Here is a 21,754-nt window from a genome sequence, read left to right as displayed (position 1 = left end):
CATATCATATATATACAGCCGGAAACAGGCCTTTTCGGCCCTCCAAGTCCGTGCCGCCCCAATGCCGCCAAACGCTCATCATATGTTAAACCAATCATCCCTGGGTTCATTCTTATGAGCCTCCTCTGGGCCCTCTCCAAGGCCATCCTCAGATATGGGGCCCAAAACTGCTCACAATACTCCAAATGTGGTCCGACCTGTACCACTTGGACAGGTACATGTGTAGGAAAGGTTTAGAGGAATATGGGCCAAATGCAGGTAGGCTGGATTTAGTTTAGTTTAGAGATACAGCACGGAAACATGTTTTTCAACCCAACAAGCCCGTGCCGACCAGTGATCCCCATACACTAGCACCATCCTACACACTAACGACAATTTTCCATTTTTACCAAAGCCAAAAATCCTACAAATCTGTACGTCTTTGGAGTGTGGAAGGAAGCCGGAGTACCTGGAGAAAGCCCACGTGATCATGGGGAGAATGTACAAACTCCATACAGACAGCACCCGTAGTCAGGATCGAACCCGGGTCTCTGACGCTGTAAGGCAGCATCTATTCCGCTGTGCCGGCACAAAAGGCATTAGTGTAGATAGGGTATCTTGGTTGGCATGGTCAGGTTGGGCCGAAGGGCCTGGTTTCTAGCCCACATGTCTCTGGCTCTATGATTCTATGAATCTCAAAATACTTACACACTCATTTGCTCTTTTCCAAAACACAGCAAGGAGAAAGATAGCGGTAACTGGAGGAGCTAAGTAGCTGGTAACAGACTGAATGTAAACAAAGAGTTGCCCACTGTTGGCACTCTGCAAAATGGGGATCCAGATCAGGCTAACTGCGACCAGTATCACAGTCACAATCCTAAAGGAAAAGGAAGAGGTGAAACATTAGCTGAATAGTTTAGGTTAGTTTAGAGACACAGCGTGGAAACATACTGTCCAGCCCACCGAGTCCACGTCGACCATCGATTACCCGTTCACAGGCTCATTACTACTTCTTTGTTAACCCACTTTCACATCCACTCCCTGCACACTAGGGGCAATTGAAGGAAGTCAATTAACCTGCCCCTTTTCTCCAGAGATGCTGCCTGACCCGACCCGGAGTTACTCCAGCATTTTGTATCCACCTTTGATGCAAACCAGCATCTGCAGTTCCTTCCTACATGCTAACCCACAAACCCACAAACGTCTTTGGGATGTGGGAGGCAACTGGAGCACCCAGAGGAAACCCATGTGGTCACAGGGAGAACGTGCAAACTCCGCACAGACAGCACCTGAGGCTGAGATCAAACCTGGGTCTCTGGCACTGAGAGGCAGCAACTCTACTAGCTGTGCCACTATGAGGGTAGCATTTTTATGTGGTAAACTGGACTAGAATGTTTTTTCAAAATGGATGCCACTAGTAGCTTCTCTGGTTCAACTCTACCTTCCCACCAGGAGAAGTTCTCGTTCATTGGCATCCTTCCTGATCTTCCTCCAGATGTCCATGGTAAACAGCGTGCTGCTGCTGTTGAATATAGATGTCAGGGAGGACATGAGAGCTGCCATTATAACAGCAATCATTAGTCCTCGTAAACCTGGAATCAGGTCAAAGAGCAACAACAGTTAATGCCAATACATCTTATTTTGCCAAACAGTTTAACTCCACTTCCCAATTCCCACACTGACCATCCTGCCCTGGGCCTCCTCCACAGTCAGACTGAGGCCACATGCAAATTGGAGGAACAGCACCTCATATTTCACTTGGGCAGCTTACAACGGTATGAGCGTTGATTTCTCCAATATCATAAATGCAGCATTCCCTCCCCCATCACTCCCCCACTGTTCACATCCTTGTATCCCTGCCGTTAGCACATCATCCCCAGACAACAATGGGCCATTGTGGGCTCCACCCTTCCTGAACTCATCTGTTGCCCACCCAGATTTGTTCTGGCCTTTTTTTCACTTCCAGTTCCACCCCCTCCCCCCACCCCCCCGCCCCCACCTCTATCTTTCAGTCTGTAGAACGGTTCCGACCCAAAGCATCATGTATCCCTTTACTCCGGAGATGCTGCCTGACCCGCTGTGTTACTCCAGCATTTTGTGTCTATCTTTGGTGTAAACCAGCTTTCTGCAGTTCCTTCGTACATGACTTTAAAAAAAATTTTTTTAGAGACACAACATGGAAATAGGCCCTTCAGCCCACCGAGTCCGCGGCGACCAGCAATTTCCCTGTGCACTAGCACTATCCTACACACTTGGGACAATTTTACAATTTTACCGAAGCCAATTAACCAACAAACTTGCACATCTTTGGGATGTGGGAGGAAACCGGAGCACCCGTAGGAAACCTATGAGGTCACAAGGCGAACATACAAACTCCGTACAGACAGCACCCGAGGTCAGGATCAAATCTCTACCGCTGCACCACTTATGGAAGTGCTTCCAAAAAAGAATTTAAACTAACCCATCTAAGAAGGTAGGACAAGTGGACAAACGCTTGGTCGGAGTAGCAGATGTTGAAGAACATCTTAAAAGAAGAAAGAGAGGAGGAAAAGTGGAAGGAGGGAATTTCGTAGCTCAGTACATGAGCAACTGAAGTAATGGTCACCGATGTTGGAGCAGCTAAATCAGGAGTTAGTGGGCAGAATAGGTAGAGTAGACAAACAATAGATAGAGTAGATAGACAGCGTGGCCAACCTTTCTCCAAGAGTGGCAATGTGAAAGACTGAGAGGACGTAGGTTTATGGTGAGAGGAGCACATTTATTAAGGAGATATATGGGGCAAGTTTTCAGTACAATTCTTGATTATTACGGGTGTCAGGGGTTATGGGGAGAAGGCAGGAGAATGGAGTTGAGAGGGAAAGATAGATCAGCCATGATTGAATGGCGGAGTAGACTTGATGGGCCGAATGGCCTAATTCTGCTCCTATGACTCATGAACTTATGAAGATAAGTTTTTTACACTGAAAGTGGTGGGTGCCTGGCACACACCGCCAAGGTTATTGGTGGTGGTAGATAGGATAATCACATTTAAGAGACTTTCAGAGAGGCACATGTACAGTATATACAGGGAATGGGGGGATTAGATCACTTGGAGACAGATGAGATAGGTTTATCTTGGCATCATGTTCGGCACAGACAATGTGGGCCGAAGGGCCTGTTCCTGTGCTGCACATTAATATGTTCTATGTTCCAAATCATAAGTATAACATTAGTTATAAACTGCTTTGGAGATGTGAATGGCACTGCACAAATGTAAATTATTTATGTTAGAAAATATAATTATTTCAATTAAATTCTTAATTTATGTGTTTCTTTCTTATGGGGTTTCTGGGATTCATCTCAATTATTCATTGAATAATAATAAATTATTATAATAGTTAATTCTCAATAAAATAACTCATTTTATTTATTCGTTGTTACAAACAGAGTTAGAGAATGGAAAGCCACTCGGAATTTCCTAGTATTACTTCACACTTTTCAAATGAGTAAGGTAGTAAGAATTATGCAATCTGCAATTTTGCTCTTTGTTGAAAATTTGAGTACTTTCCTCTTGTGCGAACCTGTTCATTTTGACTTGGCTTAGTTGTTTGGGTTAGAGATACAGCGCGGAAATAGGCCCTTCGGCCCACTGAGCCCGCACCGACAGCGATCATCCACACCCTAGCACTCGTCCACGGACTAGGGACAATTTACAATCTTTACCAAAGCCGATTAACCTGCAAACCTGTCTGTCTTTGGAGTGTGGGAGGAAACCAGAGCACCCGGGGGAAACCCACGCGGTCACAGGGAGAACGCACAAACTCCCTACAGACAGCACCCGTAGTCAGGATCGAACTGGGGTTTACCCTGGCGTTGTAAGGCAGCAACTCTACCGCTGCACCACTGTGCTACCCTCCTCCGCAGTTTGTTTTTTGCCCTTTTACCCGTTCTTTAGCCGCCTCTTGTAACATATCCTTTCATAGGTCTGATCCAAATCTGCTGCGCCACCATGCCGCCCTGAATTTGTAATCATTGATTTCTTCAAGAACATGAACACTGTATAACTGAAATAAAAGTTACCATTGGGCATGAGTTCAATCACGAGCTTGGGGAAAGCGATGTTAGAACAGCCCACCTTGGTGCCGCATACTTTCAAACACTCCTCTGGGTCAACACATGCAACAGAATCTGTGGATGAAAGAATAGGAATAATATTACTGATATTGTCCAATAAATCGTTACAGCGTACTCCTTTGGGGGTGAAAGAATTACATTCAGGGTCTAATGGTACTTAATGGTACATAAAGCATAGAACAGCAGAGCACAGGAACAGGCACTTTGACCCACAATGTTCGTGCCAAACATGATGCCAAGATAGCCTAATCTCCTCTGCCTGCACATGATCCATATCCATCCATTCCCCACATATCCATGTACCTATCTAAACACCACAATCTTATCTGCCTCGATCACCATCCCTGGCAGCTTTGGTCCTTTCTTGTTAAAACTATGCCCTCCAGTCTGTGACATTTCTGCCCTGGGAAAATGGTTCTGGCAGTCTACCCGATAATGCCTCTCATCATTTCATATACTTCTATCAGGCCTCACTTCTGCCTCAGGCAAAACAATACAACTTCTCCTTGTAGCTAACTTCTCCTTGCAGTCTAACCTCTCCTTGTAGCTAATGTCACCTAATCCATGAATCATTCTGGTAACTGGTAAAGTGCTCGAGTTAACTCAGCGGGTCAGGTAGAATTTCTGGAGAAAAAGGATGGGTGATGTTTTGGGTCAGGACCCTGAAGAATAACCTGATAAAAGTATATAAAAGTACATAAAATTATGAGTGGCATAGATAGGGTAGACAGTCAGACCCTTTTTCCCATCTTGGAAGTATAAAATACTAGAGGGCATAGCTTTGAGGTGAGAGGGGCAATGTTTAAGGGAGATGTGCAGGGCAAGTTTTGTTTTACACAGAGAATGGTGGGTGCCTGGAACATGCCCAAGAGTGGTAGTTGAAGCAGATAGGATAGTGGCGATGGAGAGACCTTGCAATAGTTCAATGGTACTTTATTGTCACATGTACCTAGGTACAGTGAAATTTATTTTTTGCACACAATTCGGTAAAATCTTAGTATACATGAGCACAATCATATCTAAGTACAAGAGTGTAAGAATAGTAGATGACACTGAGGCAGTGCACAAGATTGGATAGGCACGTGGATATACAGGGATTGGAGGGATATGGATGTTTAGTTTAGTTTGGAGCTACAGCATGGAGACAGGCCTTTTGGGCCACTGAGTCTACACCGACCATTGATTATGCGTTCACACTCGTTCTATGTTATTCTGTTTTCTCAAACACTTTCTACACTTTATGGGCAATTTTAGCAGAGGACAATTAACCAGCACAACCTAGGAGACCGGGGCAGCAGAGATGTCCTCATTCTTTAGGAACCAGGGGTTCCCCTCTTCCACTATAGATGAGACTCTCACTAGGGTCTCCTGGATATCCCGCAGCTCCGCTCTTGCTCCCTCTCCCCCCAATCGTAACAAGGACAGAGTCCTCCTTGTCCTCACCTTCCACCCCATCAGCCGTCGCATACAGCATATAATCCTCTAACATTTTCTCCACCTTCAACGGGATCCCACTACTGGCCACATCTTCCCATCTCCACCCCTTTCGGCTTTCCGCACAGATCGTTCCCTCCGCAACTCCCTGGTCAACGCGTCCCTTCCCACCCAAACCACCCCCTCCCCAGGAACTTTCCCTTGCAACCGCAGGAGATGCAACACCTGTCCCTTTACCTCCCCCCTCGACTCCATCCAAGGACCCCAACAGTCTTTTCAGGCAGAGGTTCACTTGCACCTCCTCCAACCTCATCTACTGTATCTGCTATTCCAGGTGTCAACCCCTGTACATCGGCGAGACCAAGCACAGGCTCAGCGATCGTTTTGCTGAACACCTCCGCTCAGTCCGCCTTAACTCCCCCTCCCATTCCCAATCTGACCTTTCTGTCCTGGGACTCCTCCATTGTCAGAGTGAGGCCCAGCGCAGATTGGAGGAACAGTACCTCATATTTCGCTTGGGTAGCTTACACCCCAGCGTATGAACATTGTCTTCTCTAACTTCAAATAGCCCTTGCTTTCCCTCTCTCTTCATCGCCTCCCCCATCCCAGTTCTCCCACCAGTCTCACTCTCTCTGACTACATTCTATCTTTGTCCTGCCCACTCTCCTGACATCAGTCTGAAGAAGGGTCTCGACCCGAAACGTCACCTATTCCTTCTCTCCAGAGATGCTGCCTGTCCGGCTGAGTTACTCCAGTATTTTGTGTCTATCTTCAGTGTAAACCAGCATCTGCAGTTCCTTCCAACACACCCCCCTCTGTTCCTTTGACACAATGCATCCTGTTAACCTTGTGGAAGTTCTGGAACTTCAAGATTAGTCATCGCTGTGGAAACATCAGTTTGGGGTTTCATTTAGAAACAAGTGAACTACAGATGTTGGTTTACCAAGGAAAGACACAAAATACTGGGGAACTCAGTGGGTCAGGCAGCATTCCTGATAAATATTATAAACATTAATGTCCATTAGTGAATTGATTGATTGATTGATTGATTAAGAGATACAGCATGTAAACAGGCCCTTCGGCCCACAGAGTCCACACTGACCGTCGATCACCCGTTTGCATTTGTTCTATGTTATTCCAATTTCTCATCCTCTCTGTGGCCTAGGGGCAATTTTACAGAGGGCCAGTTAACCTACAAACCCGCTTGGCTTTAGGATGTGGGGGAAAATGAGAGCGCGTGGAGGGAACACATGCATTCAAAGGGAGAACGTGTAAATTCCACACAGACAGCGCCCGATGTCTGGATCGAACCTTGGTCACTGGCGCCGTAAGGCAGCAACTCTACCAGCTCAACCAACTGCGCCACTGTGATGCCCATCCAGAGAACATGTAAAAGATAATCGCTGAGAACAATCATTAACACCATTACCACAGTGCCTTAGGCAATGTCTCCTTGACCGAAATAGTTCTTGGAAGCTCTTTGCAACCTTTGCTTCTGTTTTGCTTACGATTCATTTGACTCACCTGAAAGAGAAGTCATCAGTGAATCAGAGCCTGATGTTCTACTGATGCTGGGGAGAGCATTCCTGAGTGAATTTGGAACAGTCTGAACCTGTTACTTACGTGACTAACTGCTATTTGGCAGATCATTTCATAAAGCACATAATTACATCAAAATGTTTCCAATGCTCGTCTTCATGTAAATGATAAGTTATGAAATAGTTCAATTTGATCTTTCATTGCCTAACATAAAATCTCCATTGAGTAGGGTACATTACATGATATGCCCGTAATGATAAATGTTGATCGCTAATCTTCAAATTTGTTGAGGAAATTGGAAGTATTTTGGCATAATTTTCCATTGCCCTCCAGACTGATGATTATTTCTTCTTTGATTTAAAGTACAGAATTATTTAAGGATTGTGTGGTGGAGTAGAGCAGAGAATTCAAAATGAATTGTAAGAAAGTTAATGCAATCTGCTTAGGTATTTTCTGAGAAATTAATGTTGGCTTTGGAGTGCGTTGGGGTCTTTTATAGACACCTGGGATGGCAGATTAAACCATAATTTCATTGTCTTATCTAAAAGCCTGCACTTCCAACAATGTAGCACCCCCTCAATCCTACACGGAAATGTCTCCTAGATTGAAGGTAGACACAAAATGCTGGAGTAACTCAGCGGGACAGGCAGCATCTCTGGAGAGAAGGAATGGGTGATGTTTTGGGTTGAGACCCTTCTTCAGACTGATGTCAGGGGAGTTGGCGGAACAAAGATAGAATGTAGTCGGAGACAGTAAGACTTTCTTAATCAATCAATCAATCAATCAATTCTCCAATGAACATATAATATTTATCAGGGATGCTGCCTGACCCACTGAGTTGCTCCAATATTTTGTATCTTTCCTTGGTAAACCAGCATTTGTAGTTCACTTGTTTCTAAATAAAACCCAAAACTGATGTTTCCATAGTGATGACTAATCTTGAAGTTCCAGATTCCCTCAAGGTTTATAGGATGCATCGTGTCAAAGGAACAGAGGGGGGTGTGCAGATGCTGGTTTACACTGAAGATAGACACAAAACACTGGAGTAACTCAGCGGGACAGGCAGCATCTCTGGAGGGAAGGAATGGGTGACGATTCGGGTCGAGACCCTTCTTCAGACTGAAGAGGGGTATGTGGATAGGTTGAGATGAGATGTTCAGAGAAAGCTCAAAGTTGCGTAGATTCTTACTGCTTCATCTATCACGAAAACAAGCTGCAAAACGTATTGTACTTGTAATTATATAATTTCAATTTATTGTACTTACAATTGTCTCACCTCAACCACAACATTAGTCATTTCACTATTTCTGATAGAATTGCAAAACTCTTTAACTTTGTGCATGTTAAGAGTCAAAAGCATACATTGTCATATATACCAACAATGAAACGAATAAATTCTTACTTGTAGCACCTTAAATCAAAACACAAGATAAAAATATCAATCAAAATGGATTCAATGATTATAACCATAATACTGGTGCCAAAAAAACAAAATGCATAGTACAACCAAAGACACAGTGCATGGAAATTCCTAGTTGCTGCCATTAGTGCTGTGCAGTGTTCGAGCCTGATAGATGCTGGGAAGAAGCTGTACGTGAACCTGGCGATAGACACAAAATGCTGGAGTAACTCAGCGGGACAGGCAGCATCTCTGGAGACCTGGTGATCACGGTTTTCAGGCTTTTGTACCTATTTCTTAACAGACGTATGGAAATGAGAGTGTGCTGGTGTGGGTCTTTGATGATACTGGCTGCCTATTTGAGGTAGTTCCCCTTAGATATCCCTTCGATGGTGTCAGCACCTGTGATGGACGGGCCAGTGTTCACCACTCTCTGTGAATCTCTGTTGTTCCTGGGCGTTCAAGTTACCAAACCAGGCCGTGATGCAACCAGTCAAGATGCTGTCTACCATATAGCTGTGGAAATTCAATATAGTATTCGTCGATGTACTAAGTCTCCTCAATATTTTATGGAAGGAGAAGCATTAATGAACTCTCTTTTATTATTGGATCAATATGCTGGGCCCTGGACAGATCTACAGTGATATGCACACCTGGAATATGAGGTTGTTGACTTTCTCCACCACCATCCCTTATCTACACAACAGCAACCCTCCTGCTGCAGTAATGTCACCTCTGATTAACACTGACTAATGCCACCATTCCGACAAAAATATTATACCCATAACTGCAAATGAAGCTATACGGAGACTATTGATCGACATATGACAGAGCAACAAACTGTTAAGAAACCTTGGTAATCTTTATATTAAATCGGAGGATTAATTTTTAATTTATTATCAAAGGATTAAGTATTTTGCTTTCATTCTTACTCTAATTGGCATGCGCATTTTAGAGTAGCTAGAAATTCTGAAATATTTATTCATCTTTAGTTTAGTTTAGTTTAGTTTAGTTTAGTTTAGTTTAGTTTAGAGATACAGCATGGAAACAGGCCCTTCGACCCACCGAGCCACGCCGACCAACAATCACCCCATACACTAGCACTATCCTACACATTAAGGACAGTTTACAGAAGCTAATTAAGCAGCAAACCTGCACGTCTTTGGAGTGTGGGAGGAAACCGCAGCACCTGGAGAATACCTGGATAATTAACAATTTTTACCGAAGCCAATTAACCTAAACCCTGCACGTCTTTGGGGTGTGGGAGGAAACCGGAGCGCCCGGAGAAAACCCACGCGGTCACAGTGAGAACGTACAAACTCCGTACAGTCAGCACCTGTGGTCACAATCGAACCCGGGTCTCTGGCATTGTGAGGCAGCAGCAGCAGCTCTACCACTGTGCCGCCCCACATCATCCATTTATGAATTACATTAGCTTATTGATGGACAACCAATCAACAACGCCTTTTTTAAACCTAACAGCAAACCTGAAAAGCATCCATATTACAAACAGGATTAGAATTCCAGCATTGTCATTGTCGACCCCTCCCTTGGCAGTTATTTCTTTGAGATGGACAAGCACTTGCAATGGATAGTTTTAATTCAATGATTCATGACATTTATTTAAGATCATTTCAAGGTGAGAAGACGAGACGAAAAGTGATATTTATGACATTTCTTGTTACTGTGCAGATTCAACCTTTATGAAGAATGAGGTCATTAATGCAATACATAAACAGACCAAACATAAGACCATAAGTAGGAGTACACCTTCCGCCCATTAAGGCGGCTGCGTCATTCAATAGGATCATCATTACCCCGAGTTTAGAGTTACAGTGGAAGCAGGCCCTTCGGCCCACAGAGCCCATGTCAGCCAACGATTACCCTTTCACTAGTTCTATGTGATCCCAGTTTCGCTACAAAGACAGTCGGGGCAATTTATCAAATCCAATTAACCTACAAAAACCTGCACCTTGTAGGAATGTAGGAGGAAACTGGAGCACCCGGAGAAAATCCACGCAGTCACAGGGAGAATGTACGAACTCCGTACAGACAGCACATGAGGTCAGGATTGAACCTAGACCTGTGGCGCTGTAAGGCAACAACTTTACTGCTGAGCCACTGATAATGGTGTATTTCTGTCATGTGTACCGAGATGCAGTAAAAAAATCATTGTTTTACGTGCTATCCCGGGAGAAATTCCATACATGATTAAAGTTAAAATATCATAAATAAGTACAATAAGCAAAGAGAAAGGAAACATGGTGCAGAATATAGTATTGGAGCATCAGAGAAAGTACAAGTTTAAAATGAAGTGTGATCTCAAATCTCTGACATGCTCGGTCATGATTGTAGATTTGTTCTCCTGAAGAGTATTAGTCATAGAATCATACAGCAATGGCCCTTCGGCCCATTTTCCCCATGCCAACCAAGACGCCCCATCTACGCCAGTCCCACCTGCCTGCGTTTGGCCCATATCCCTCTAATTCTTTCCTATCCATTTACCTGTCCAAATATCTAAATGCTGTTATTCTACCTGCCTCAACCATTTCCCCTGACAGCTCACTTAATTTACCCAGCACTCTCTGTGTGATAAAAATTGCCCCTCAGGTTCCTATTAAATCTGGATATTGGTGAACCAAGTGAATTAAAAATATATAATAATCTAGCTTTGAGGCTGCAGTTACTAAGACCATTTGCTTTTATTTTCAAACAAGATTCACATTTGTTTAATTATTTGAATTTAAATTTAAATTCAAGTTGTAATAGTGGGGTTTGAACTCATGTCTCAGAATCTGTGGCACACAACCCTGGCTTCATCTATTAAGTCACACCATCCATCTCCCTGCCCCAATGCTTCGTAATGGTGCTTGCAATCAAAATTTTGGTTTGATAGCTCTCCTGTGAAGTTCCTTGTTGTCAAAGCAGGAGCTAAATGAAAGTTCTATCAAATACTAAAGAATCTCCCGATTTCCCGTTATAATCTATTAAAAAATATTTTTTAATAGAACACAAAAGCCCACAGTAACTTAGTGGATCAGTCAACATCTCTGGAGAATGTTTTGGGTCGAGTCCCTTCTTCAGATGGAATGATCCCGACCTGAAATAATCCCGACCTGAAATAAGATGGAATGATCCCGACCTGAGTGGATAAGGGAGAACCAGTCGATGTGTTATATCTGGACTTTCAGAAGGCCTTCGACAAGGTCCCACATAGGAGATTGGGGTACAAACTTAAAGCACACGGTATTGGGGGTTCAGTGTTGAGGTGGATAGAGAATTGGTTGGCGGACAGGAAGCAAAGAGTAGGAATAAACGGGTCCTTTTCGGAATGGCAGGCAGTGACTAGTGGGGTACCGCAAGGCTCAGTGCTGGGACCCCAGTTATTTACAATATATATTAATGATTTGGACGAGGGAATTGAATGCAATATCTCTAAGTTTGTGGATGACACGAAGCTGGGTGGCAGTGTTAGCTGTGAGGAGGATGCTAGGAGGCTGCAGAGTGACTTGGATAGATAGGAGAGTGGGCAAATGCATGACAGATGCAATATAATGTGGATAAATGTGAGGTTATCCACTTTGGCGGCAAGAACAGGAAAGCAGACTATTACCTGAATGGTGAACGATTAGGAAAAGGGGAGGTGCAACGTGACCTGGGTGTCATGGTGCACCAGTCATTGAAAGCAAGCGTGCAGGTGCAGCAGGCAGTGAAGAAAGTGAATGGTATGTTGGCATTCATAGCAAGAGGATTTGAGTATAGGAGCAGGGAGGTTCTGCTGCAGTTGTACAGGGCCTTGGTGAGACGGCACCTGTGTACAGTTTTGTGTACAGTTTTGGTCTCCTAATCTGAGGAAAGACATTCTAGCCTTAGAGGGAGTACAGAGAAGGTTCACCAGATTGATCCCTGGGATGGCAGGACTTTCATATGAAGAAAGACTGGATAGACTAGGCTTATACTCGCTGGAATTTAGAAGACTGAGGGGGGATCTTATTGAAACATATAAAATTCTTAAGGGGTTGGAGAGGCTAGATGCGGGAAGATTGTTCCCGATGTTGGGGAAGTCCAGAACCAGGGGTCACAGCTTAAGGATAAGGGGGAAGTCTTTTAGGACCGAGATGAGAAAACATTTCTTCACACAGAGAGTGGTGAGTCTGTGGAATTCTCTCCCACAGAAGGTAGTTGAGGCCAGTTCATTGGCTATATTTAAGAGGGAGTTAGATGTGGCCCTTGTGGCTAAAGGTATCAGGGGGTATGGAGAGAAGGCAGGTACAGGTTAGTGAGCTGGATGATCAGCCATGATCATATTGAATGGCGGTGCAGGCTCGAAGGGCCGAATGGCCTACTCCTGCACCTATTTTCTATGTTGCTATGTTTCTATGTTTCTATGTTTCTATGAAACATTGTGTATCCATGCCCTCCAGAGATAGAAACATAGCAACGTAGAAAATAGGTGCAGGAGTAGGCCATTTGAGCCATCACCGCCAATCAATATGATCATGGCTGATCATCCAAAATCAGTTCCACGTTCTTGTTTTTTCTCCATATCCCTTGATTCCGTTAGCCCTCAGAGCTAAATCTAACACTCTCTTGAAAACATCCAGTGAATTGGCCTCCACTGCCTTCTGTGGCAGAGAATTCCACAGATTCACAACTCGCTGGGTGAAAACGTTTCCTCATCTCAGTCCTAAGATGCTGCCTGACCCGCTGATTTACTCCAACTTTGTGTCCATTTGTGTATTAACCAACATCACCAGTCCTTTGTTTCTACATAAAAAGCAGGCTGAATTGTTTGGTGAAGACAAAGTTTTGGCCATGACCAAAATTGTTTGGAATTCATTTCTGCTTGGCAGGTGGGACTAGTGTAGATGGGTCATCTTGGTCAGCATGGGCAAGTTGGGCCGAAGGGCCAGTTTCCGTGCTGTATGACTCTATGACTTGACGTTGCAAAATAACAATTAGTTTCAAAGATACCTCAGGAACTAATGTTTTTTTAAGGAAGTAATTAGTTCATTTGGAAACATTTAAATCTGAAATTCCCCTACTGCAGTTTTATTGGGGAATTCCAAACCATTGATGAGACAATTATAACGATCTTCAAAATATTTAGATCTTACTTCATGAGAGAATTTGGAAGGGTCAAATTATTTTTGTTTCAGTTTTATATGAGTTTTCTCCTTTCTCAGCACAAATTATTTAAGTAATTCAAATCCTTGCAATAGGAAAGATCTTTCCAATCAGAAAAGCCTTAACGTTTGCAAAGACCAGCGCCAGAGACCCAGGTTCGATCCTGACTACGGGTGCTGTCTGTATGGAGTTTGTACATTTTCCCTGTGACCGCGTGGGTTTTCTCCAGGTGTTCCGATTTCCTCTCACACTCCAACAACGTGCAGGTTTGTAGTTTAATTGGCTTTGGTAAGATTGCAAATTGTCCCTGATGTGTAGGATAGAGCTAGTGTAAGGGATGATCACTGGTTGACGCGGACTCAGTGGGTGAAGGGGCTGTTTCCACACTGTATCTCGAAAGTTTAAAGTCCCTCAGAGCAATCTCTGCCCCAATAACTACATGGATTGCACTGCACATGAAAACCATACCATGCTCAAATTTAAACACCGTAGAGTCTTCTCAATCCTCCCTCATCCATCGCATTTAGCATAACACCAAATAATCTCCATCTACACTTCAAGCTGTCTCAGAAAAGCAGCCAATATCATCAAAGACTTCTCCCACCCTGGTCATTCCTTCTTCTCCCTGCTCCCGCCCAGCAGAAGATAAAGCTTGAAAGCCTGAACCACCAGACTTAGGAACAATTATTCCCCCTCCGTTATCAGGCTAATGAACCAGCCAGGATACTGTCTGATTCACATCATTGAGGACATTGGACTTTATCAAAGGAACTGATGCACTACATTGCTGATCTGTATGGGGAGGAGAAGGCAGGCACGGGTTACTGATTGGGGATGATCAGCCATGATCACAATGAATGACGGTGCTGGCTCGAAGGGCTAAATGGCCTCCTCCTGCACCTATTTCCTATGTTTCTATGTTTCTATGTACTCTGTATCCTCCCCATTTGCTCTATGCATTGTACTTGAGTTTGCCTTGATTGCATACATGTATACTATATCTGATCTTTAGACTTTATTGTCGTCTTTATTGAATTAGTCAGGATTGAACCCGGGTCTCTGGCACTGTAAGGCAGCAGCTTCAACATTGCGCCACTGTGCCTAACGTGATTCACGCTATTTCCTTTATCATGTACCTGTACACGGTGGAAGGCTCGATTGTAATCATGCATTGTCTTTCCTCTGACTGCTTAGCATACAACAAAAGCTTTTTACGAAGGGTCCTGACCCGGAACGTCACCTATTCCTTCTCTCCAGAGATGCTGCCTGACCCGCTGAGTTACTCCAGCATTTTGTGTCTACCTTCTGTTTAAAACAGCATCTGCAGTTCCTTTCTACACAACTTTTCACTGTACCTCTGTACGCGTGACAATAAACTAAACTCAAACTGAAAAGTACTCAAACGTTAACGCAGTGGGTTGTGTCTCCAAGAATATATTTCTACCAGGTTTCCCCTGAACTTTAGACGGTCCAGAGAAAACAATTCGAGTTTCAGATTACAGACACAAAAAGCTGGAGTAAGGAATAGGCCACCTTTTTGGGTGGAGACCTTTCTTCGGACTTTGTTTTCTCTGGGGTGTCAGAGGTTAATGGGAGACAATAGACAATAGGTGCAGGAGGAGGAGGCCATTCGGCCCTTCGAGCCAGCACCGCCAATCAATGTGATCATGGCTGATCATTCTCAATCAGTACCCCGTTCCTGCCTTCTCCCCATACCCCCTGACTCTGCTATCCTTAAGAGCTCTATCCAGCTCTCTCTTGAATGCATTCAGAGAATTGGCCTCCACCGCCCTTTGAGGCAGAGAATTCCACAGATTCACAACTCTCTGACTGATTTTTTTTCCCCCTCATCTCAGTTCTAAATGGCCTACCCCTTATTCTTAAACTGAGACCTGATGGGGGGGGGGGGGGGGTATATTTCTTATGCAATGCACACACGGGCTTGAAGGGACCCATCTCAGTATTTGGTTGTGAGTCAGTTTCCTGCTTGAGAAGAACTAATTGGAACAGTGTGCTGTGTGGCGCTGGAAGGCAATCCAGGGCGTGGTGTGTGTGGGTGTGTTGGACTCAATACCTGTGTTGTGGAGGCGGGTCCGGGCGTGGCAGGGCAGGGAAGGGAAGGGCAGGGAAGGACAGGGAAGGAGGGAGGGAGCTATCGACGTGTCAGTGCCAGTGTCAGAAGGTCTGGTCGGGTTGGGGTTGGGTTGGAAGAGCGCGGTAGACGCGGGCTAGAGGGGCTGCAGAGGGGAGATGGCGCTATCTCAGTTACAGTGCCTGGACGACGGGCATATCAACTTTCGTGTGAACGTGTCCAAGCCCGAGTTCTTCTACAGCGAGGCGCAGAGGCTGGCGGTGGAGGTGCTGGTGGCCGAGGGGGTCCAGGCTTTCAATCAGACGGTGGTCAGGGAGAGCCTGAGGGAGTTCCTCTCCCACCTGGACATCCAGCAGATCCTCGGCTCGCTCAGGGACTTCCACGGCGGGGAAGAGGACCGAGAGGGGGGGGAGGAGGAGGAGGAGGAGGAGGAGGAGGAGGAGGATGATGATGTGGTGGTGGGGCAACAGGGGGGCAAACCTCTCTCTCTGCACTACTGGCCAGAGTACTCGGACATCTCCAGACCCAGCCTGGACCTGGGCTGGCCGGACTGCGCTGCCTACAGGGGGGTGACCCGGGCCAACGTGTACACACAACCCCCCTTGGAGGGCTCCATGCACATCAAGGAGATGTTCCGCAGGATGATCAGCCAGGCGCAGAAGGTGAGAGTGCATTCATACTGCCCACCTGGTCATGGTCCCCCCCTGGTCATGGTCCCCCCCCTGGTCATGCCCCCCCCCCTGGTCATGGGCCCCCCCTGGTCATGGGCCCCCCCTGGTCATGCCCCCCCCCCCTGGTCATGCCCCCCCCCCTGGTCATGGGCCCCCCCTGGTCATGCCCCCCCCTGGTCATGGGCCCCCCCCTGGTCATGGGCCCCCCCCCTGGTCATGGCCCCCCCCTGGTCATGGCCCCCCCCCTGGTCATGGGCCCCCCCCTGGTCATGGGCCCCCCCTGGTCATGGGCCCCCCCTGGTCATGGTCCCCCCCCTGGTCATGGTCCCCCCCTGGTCATGGTCCCCCCCTGGTCATGGTCCCCCCCTGGTCATGCCCCCCCCCTGGTCATGGCCCCCCCCCCCGGTCATGGACCCCCCCCCGGTCATGGACCCCCCCCCCCTGGTCATGCCCCCTCCCTGGTCATGGGCCCACCTGGTCATGCCCCCTCCCTGGTCATGGGCCCACCTGGTCATGCCCCCTCCCTGGTCATGGGCCCACCCCCTTACCCACGCCGACCAAGGTCCCCCCCCCCCACCCCCCCCCCCCATCTCCACATGTCCCACCTGCCCGCGTTTGGCTAAACCTCAGACTGACACAGAGTGCTGGAGTAACTCAGCAGGGCCAGGCAGCATCTCTGGAGGGAAAAGGACAGGTGACGTTTCGGGTCGGGACCCCCCTGCTTCAGGCTGGGAGTCCTTCCTTTCAGTGGGAATGCGGGTCCAGACCTAAAACATCACTTAGCCTTTTCCTCCAGAGATGCTGCCTGACCCTGCTGAGTTACTCCAGCACTCTGTGTCTGTCTTTGTTATAAACCAGCATCTACAGTTCTTTGTTTCTACATCCCTGTAAACCGTTTCTATCCATGTGTAGCCTGCCTCAACTACCTTCACCAGAGGTTCATTCATATACCCACTACGCTCTGTGAGGGGAGATAAAGTTCCCCCTCAGGCTCCCATTAAATCTTTCCCCTCTCACCTTAAACCTACGTCCCCTGGTTCTTGATTCCTCTACTTCGGGGTGAAAGACTCTGCATTTACCCCCCTGTCTATTCTCCTCATGATCTTATACATTTCTGTAAGATCACCTCTCATTCCTCCCCTGTGCCCCAAGGAATAGTGTCCAACCTCTCCCTATAGCTGAGGCTCTCGAGTCAAGACCACGAGGGAGGGAGGGTGGGGAAGGATCTTTGCTGACAGATTCGGCACAGCAAGCTCCCACCGACAGCCATGTGATCAAGACCAGATCAGCTGGTTTGAAGTCCTGGACAATTAACTAACCGGTCATTAAAATAGCACAGCGGTGAAAATAGCACCCTTCTTAAAGTGCTATTATAGATAGAGCTCTTAAGGATAGCGGAGTCAGGGGGTACGGGGAGAAGGCAGGAACGGGGTACTGATTGAGAATGATCAGCCATGATCACATTGAATGGCGGTGCTGGCTCGAAGGGCCGAATGGCCTCCTCCTGCACCTATTGTCTAAAGTGTGGAATGGGCACCACGTGAATTCGTTGACACAGTAACACACAGTATCTCTGACTGTTCTGCACTCCTGCAATACTCCACTGGTGTCGGCTTAGATTCAATGCTGGGGTCCAGCCAGGAGTGGGACGAGTATCTGGAAACATGTAACAGTGGGTTTAGGTTTTGCTTCATTATTGTCATGTGTGCTGAGGTACAGCTTTGAAAAGCTTTGTTTTGCAAGCTATGCGATCAAATCAGATAATGCTATACATAAATACATACAGGGCGGCACAGTGGCGTAGCTGGTAGAGCTGCTGCCCCACAGTGCCAGAAACCCGGGTTCGATCCTGACCTCTGGTGCTGTCTGCATGGAGTTTTCACACTCTGCCTGTGACGGTGTGGATTTCCTCCGGGTGCTCCGGTTTCCTCCCACGTTCCAAATACGTGCGAGTTTGTAGGTTAGTTGCCCCCCTGTAAATTGCCCCCAGTGTGTAGGGAGTGGATGAGAAAGTGTAAATAACATAGAACACATGTGAATGGGTGATTGATGGTCAGCGTGGACTCGGCGGGCCGAAGGGCCTGTTTCAACGCTGAATCTCTAATCTAAATACAAGCAAGCCAAACTCAAGTAGAATTGGTACAGTTAGGGGGAAGGCAACAGAGTGCAGAATATAGTTCTCAGCATCGTAGCATCATTTGACAAAGTCCAACGTCCGCAATAGGGTAGACATAAATCAAATAATACCCTAGTTTGTGGAAGGACTGTTCAGAAGCCTAATTGGACATTATTAGAACAGCTAGCAATGGTAGGTAGACACAAAATGCTGGAGTAACTCAGTGGGTCAGGCAGCATCTCGGGAGAGCAGGAATGGGCGACGTTTCGGGTCGAGACCCTTCTTCACAGCTAGAAATGGTGCTAGATTTACAGGTAGAAAAGAGATTTAAAGGAGTGGGTCGATTGTATCAGATGATTATGGATCCTTCTCTGGGACCAGCATGCAAAGAGTCGCCACACTTTGGTGCCATCTTCATGGTCATACTCACTAGTAAAGATGTCTTTGTGAAAGGGTTTCAAACGACGGTGAATCAAGTCAGAAAAAATAAAAATAAAACCTAGTTTAACCGATTAGAAAGTCTATCACGTCTACATGCTGCTTGTATATAAGCACGTCCCAGGGAACATTGAAGAAGAGGCTCTAGAAAGAAAGGAGAGAGATATAGCTTTAGAGAGGGATTGTGGCAGTGAAGTTTGGAAAACTAGTTTGGTATATTATCGTTACATGTACTGAGGTGCAGTGTGAAGCTTTTTTGTTGAGCGCTATCCAGTCAGCGAAAGGTCTATACATGATTACAATCGAGCCGTCCGCAGTGTACAAGATACAAGATGAAGGGAATAAAATGATGTCCAGTAAAGCCCAATTAAGGAGAGTGAAAGGGTCTCCAATGAGGTAGATAGGAGGTCAGGACCACATTCTCACTGGCGAAAGGGGTCTGTTAAAACAAGGGATACGTTTAGTTTATTTTCAGGTGTTCCGGGGTACAGTGAAATGCTTTTGTTGTCATCCAGTCAGCGGAAAGACTACGTTATTATAATTAAGCTGTCCACAGTGTACAAGATGCAGGATAAAGGGAATGATGGTTAGTGGAAGATAAAATCCAGTAAAGTCTGATTAAGGATAGTCCGAGGGTCTCCAGTGAGGTACAGGGCAGTTTGTAGAATGATAGATAATCTCCATGCCCGACTTGTGGGCTAATCTAAGATAGACACGAAATGCTGGAGTAACTCAGGAGAGAAGGAATGGGTGACGTTTTGGGTCGAAATCCTTCTTCAGACAGTTCTTTCCTACATATTGTGGGTTAATCATCATGATTCATCAGTTACAGAATTGTATAACGTTAATGTTGCATTGTAAGTCGGTCAAGCTTAAAGTAATGCATTTATAGAGCAAAGTTTAACCATTCTTACTGTGGCAGGGTCTGTTGAGTGACATTAAATATTTCCAGCTAAGTTTATAGGTTAGAGTCACCATTTCGGTGTTGAACTGGCCCTTACTGTAAGATACAATGAGCAGCCAGGCAATGTTAAGTGAACAGATCAAATTCGCTGCAATGGTTGCTTTAAGGAGTGGTGCTTGCAACCAGAGACTACGGAGACGGAGACGGACAAACCTGAGTCCGAGTCTTTGTTCCGCAGTGTTTGCACTGTGCGGTTGATGTGAGGTTTTAAAACAAGCTTTGTTTGGAGTGATACTGTATTATATTTCCATGGCATCTTGATCCTTTCATTATTCCTGAACCAACTGTCCTTAGCCACAGTGACACGACTGTTAATGCTTTACAACGCCACAGTGCACGTACACGTTCACGCCATTTACACGTTCTATCCTGACTGCGGGTGCTGTCTGTACGGAGTTTGTACGTTCTACCTGTGACCGTGTGGGTTTTCTCCAGGCGCTCCTATTTCCTCCCACACTCCAAAGATGTGCAAGTTTGTAGACTAATTGGCTTTGTTAAAATTGTAAATTGTCCCCAGTGTTTGCGGGGATCGCTCATTGACGTGGACTCGGTGGGCCAAACAGCCTGTTTCCACACTGTATCTCTAAAGTAAACTAAACAAAGAAGATACGAACATGACAGCTGAACGTAGCACAAGCTTTGTTTTGCCACAGCAATGCTGAAGTCAATTCTGAACTTCAATAATTTAGATTTTGGAGGCAGGCATCAAATTTTCCCCGGTGACTGTACAGCAGACTACCGAGATGGAATTAACTTCTAGGTAATAATGCTTCTAATGCCACAAAACTCAGGTAGGCTTGTGGATTTGATGACCAATGTATGAAGTGTGTAGGAGATATGAGGAACTGCAGATGCGAGAATGTGGAGCAAAACACGAGTGCTGAAGAAACTATAACAACAGCACTTTGTAGGTACCATCACAACATTTAAAAGACATTTGGACAGGTACATGGATAGGAAAGTTTCAGAGGGATATGCACGGGCCAAACGCGGGTAGGTGGAAGTAGAGTAGACTCTACTTGGCATGGGCAAGTTGGGGCAAAGGGTGCAGTATGAGTGTGTAGGAAGTAGATGTGAAAGAGGGATAACCTAGACATACTGCGAATGGGTGATCGATGGTGATTTAACTATGTTTTAGACTACATAATATTATTCGCTCAGTATATGGAAACTAATTTTGGACTCTGTGGGCAGGAGGGCCTATGTCCATGCTGTATTTTAGTTTTAGAGCCACAGTGTGGAAACAGGCATTTCATCACACTAAGTCCACGTCGGCCATCAGCACCCGTGCACATGTTCTATGTTATTCCCACTTTCGCATCCAACACACTTGGGGGCAATTTATAGGTCAATTAACCTACAAACCCATGGGTCTTTGGGATGGGAAAGGACACCAGAGCGCCCAGAGAAAACTCGCGCAATCGCAGGGAGAACGTGCAAACTCAGTACAGACAGCACCCGAGGTCAGGATCAAACCCGGGACTCTGGCGCTGTGAGGCCATCAATCAATCAAAACAAGCCGTGGCCACTGGAGCAGGTCAAAGGCTGGGTGAGACAAGTGGCTCATCTCCTGACACTCCAAGGCCTTTCTGTCATCGGCAAGGTACAAATCACGAGAGCAACGTATTTTGGATGGAGCCTGGCTCCCTTCAGGCCTCTAACCATATCTTCTGCACCCATTGTTCCCAATGTGGGCTCCTGCAAGATCAAACGTGACCATTTCATTGAACACTAACACTCTGTCTGCCTCGGCCTACGGGTCCCCCAGTTGCCAACTATTTCAACTCTCTTTCCCTTTCTGTCCTGGGCCTCCTCCATTGCCAGTGTGAGGCCACGTGCAAATTAGAGGAACATCACCTTATATTTTGCTTGGGCAGCTTAC

General features: G+C 46.1%; 2 protein-coding genes across 2 annotated transcripts in view; one reads left to right on the top strand and one right to left on the bottom strand.

Moving 5' to 3' along the window:
* Positions 1–21,754, bottom strand: part of slc5a10 (solute carrier family 5 member 10) — a 90,585-nt gene that overhangs the window by 5,396 nt on the left and 63,435 nt on the right. The window contains exons 9-11 of the mRNA XM_078418549.1: positions 4,039–4,146; positions 1,421–1,571; positions 688–856 (exon numbers count right to left, since the gene is read on the bottom strand). Of these exons, the coding sequence (XP_078274675.1) occupies positions 688–856; positions 1,421–1,571; positions 4,039–4,146 (428 nt within the window). The remainder of the gene's footprint in view (positions 1–687; positions 857–1,420; positions 1,572–4,038; positions 4,147–21,754) is intronic.
* LOC144604300 (uncharacterized) overlaps positions 15,842–21,754 on the top strand; it is a 37,832-nt gene continuing 31,919 nt past the window's right edge. Inside the window, exon 1 of the mRNA XM_078418547.1 lies at positions 15,842–16,345. Within this exon, the coding sequence (XP_078274673.1) occupies positions 15,842–16,345 (504 nt within the window). The remainder of the gene's footprint in view (positions 16,346–21,754) is intronic.

This window comes from Rhinoraja longicauda, chromosome 21 (assembly GCF_053455715.1).
Source record: "Rhinoraja longicauda isolate Sanriku21f chromosome 21, sRhiLon1.1, whole genome shotgun sequence".
Taxonomy (NCBI): Eukaryota; Metazoa; Chordata; class Chondrichthyes; order Rajiformes; family Arhynchobatidae; genus Rhinoraja; species Rhinoraja longicauda.
The sequence above is the reverse complement of the archived record's forward strand: the minus strand, read 5'-3'. Positions and strand labels throughout refer to the sequence as shown.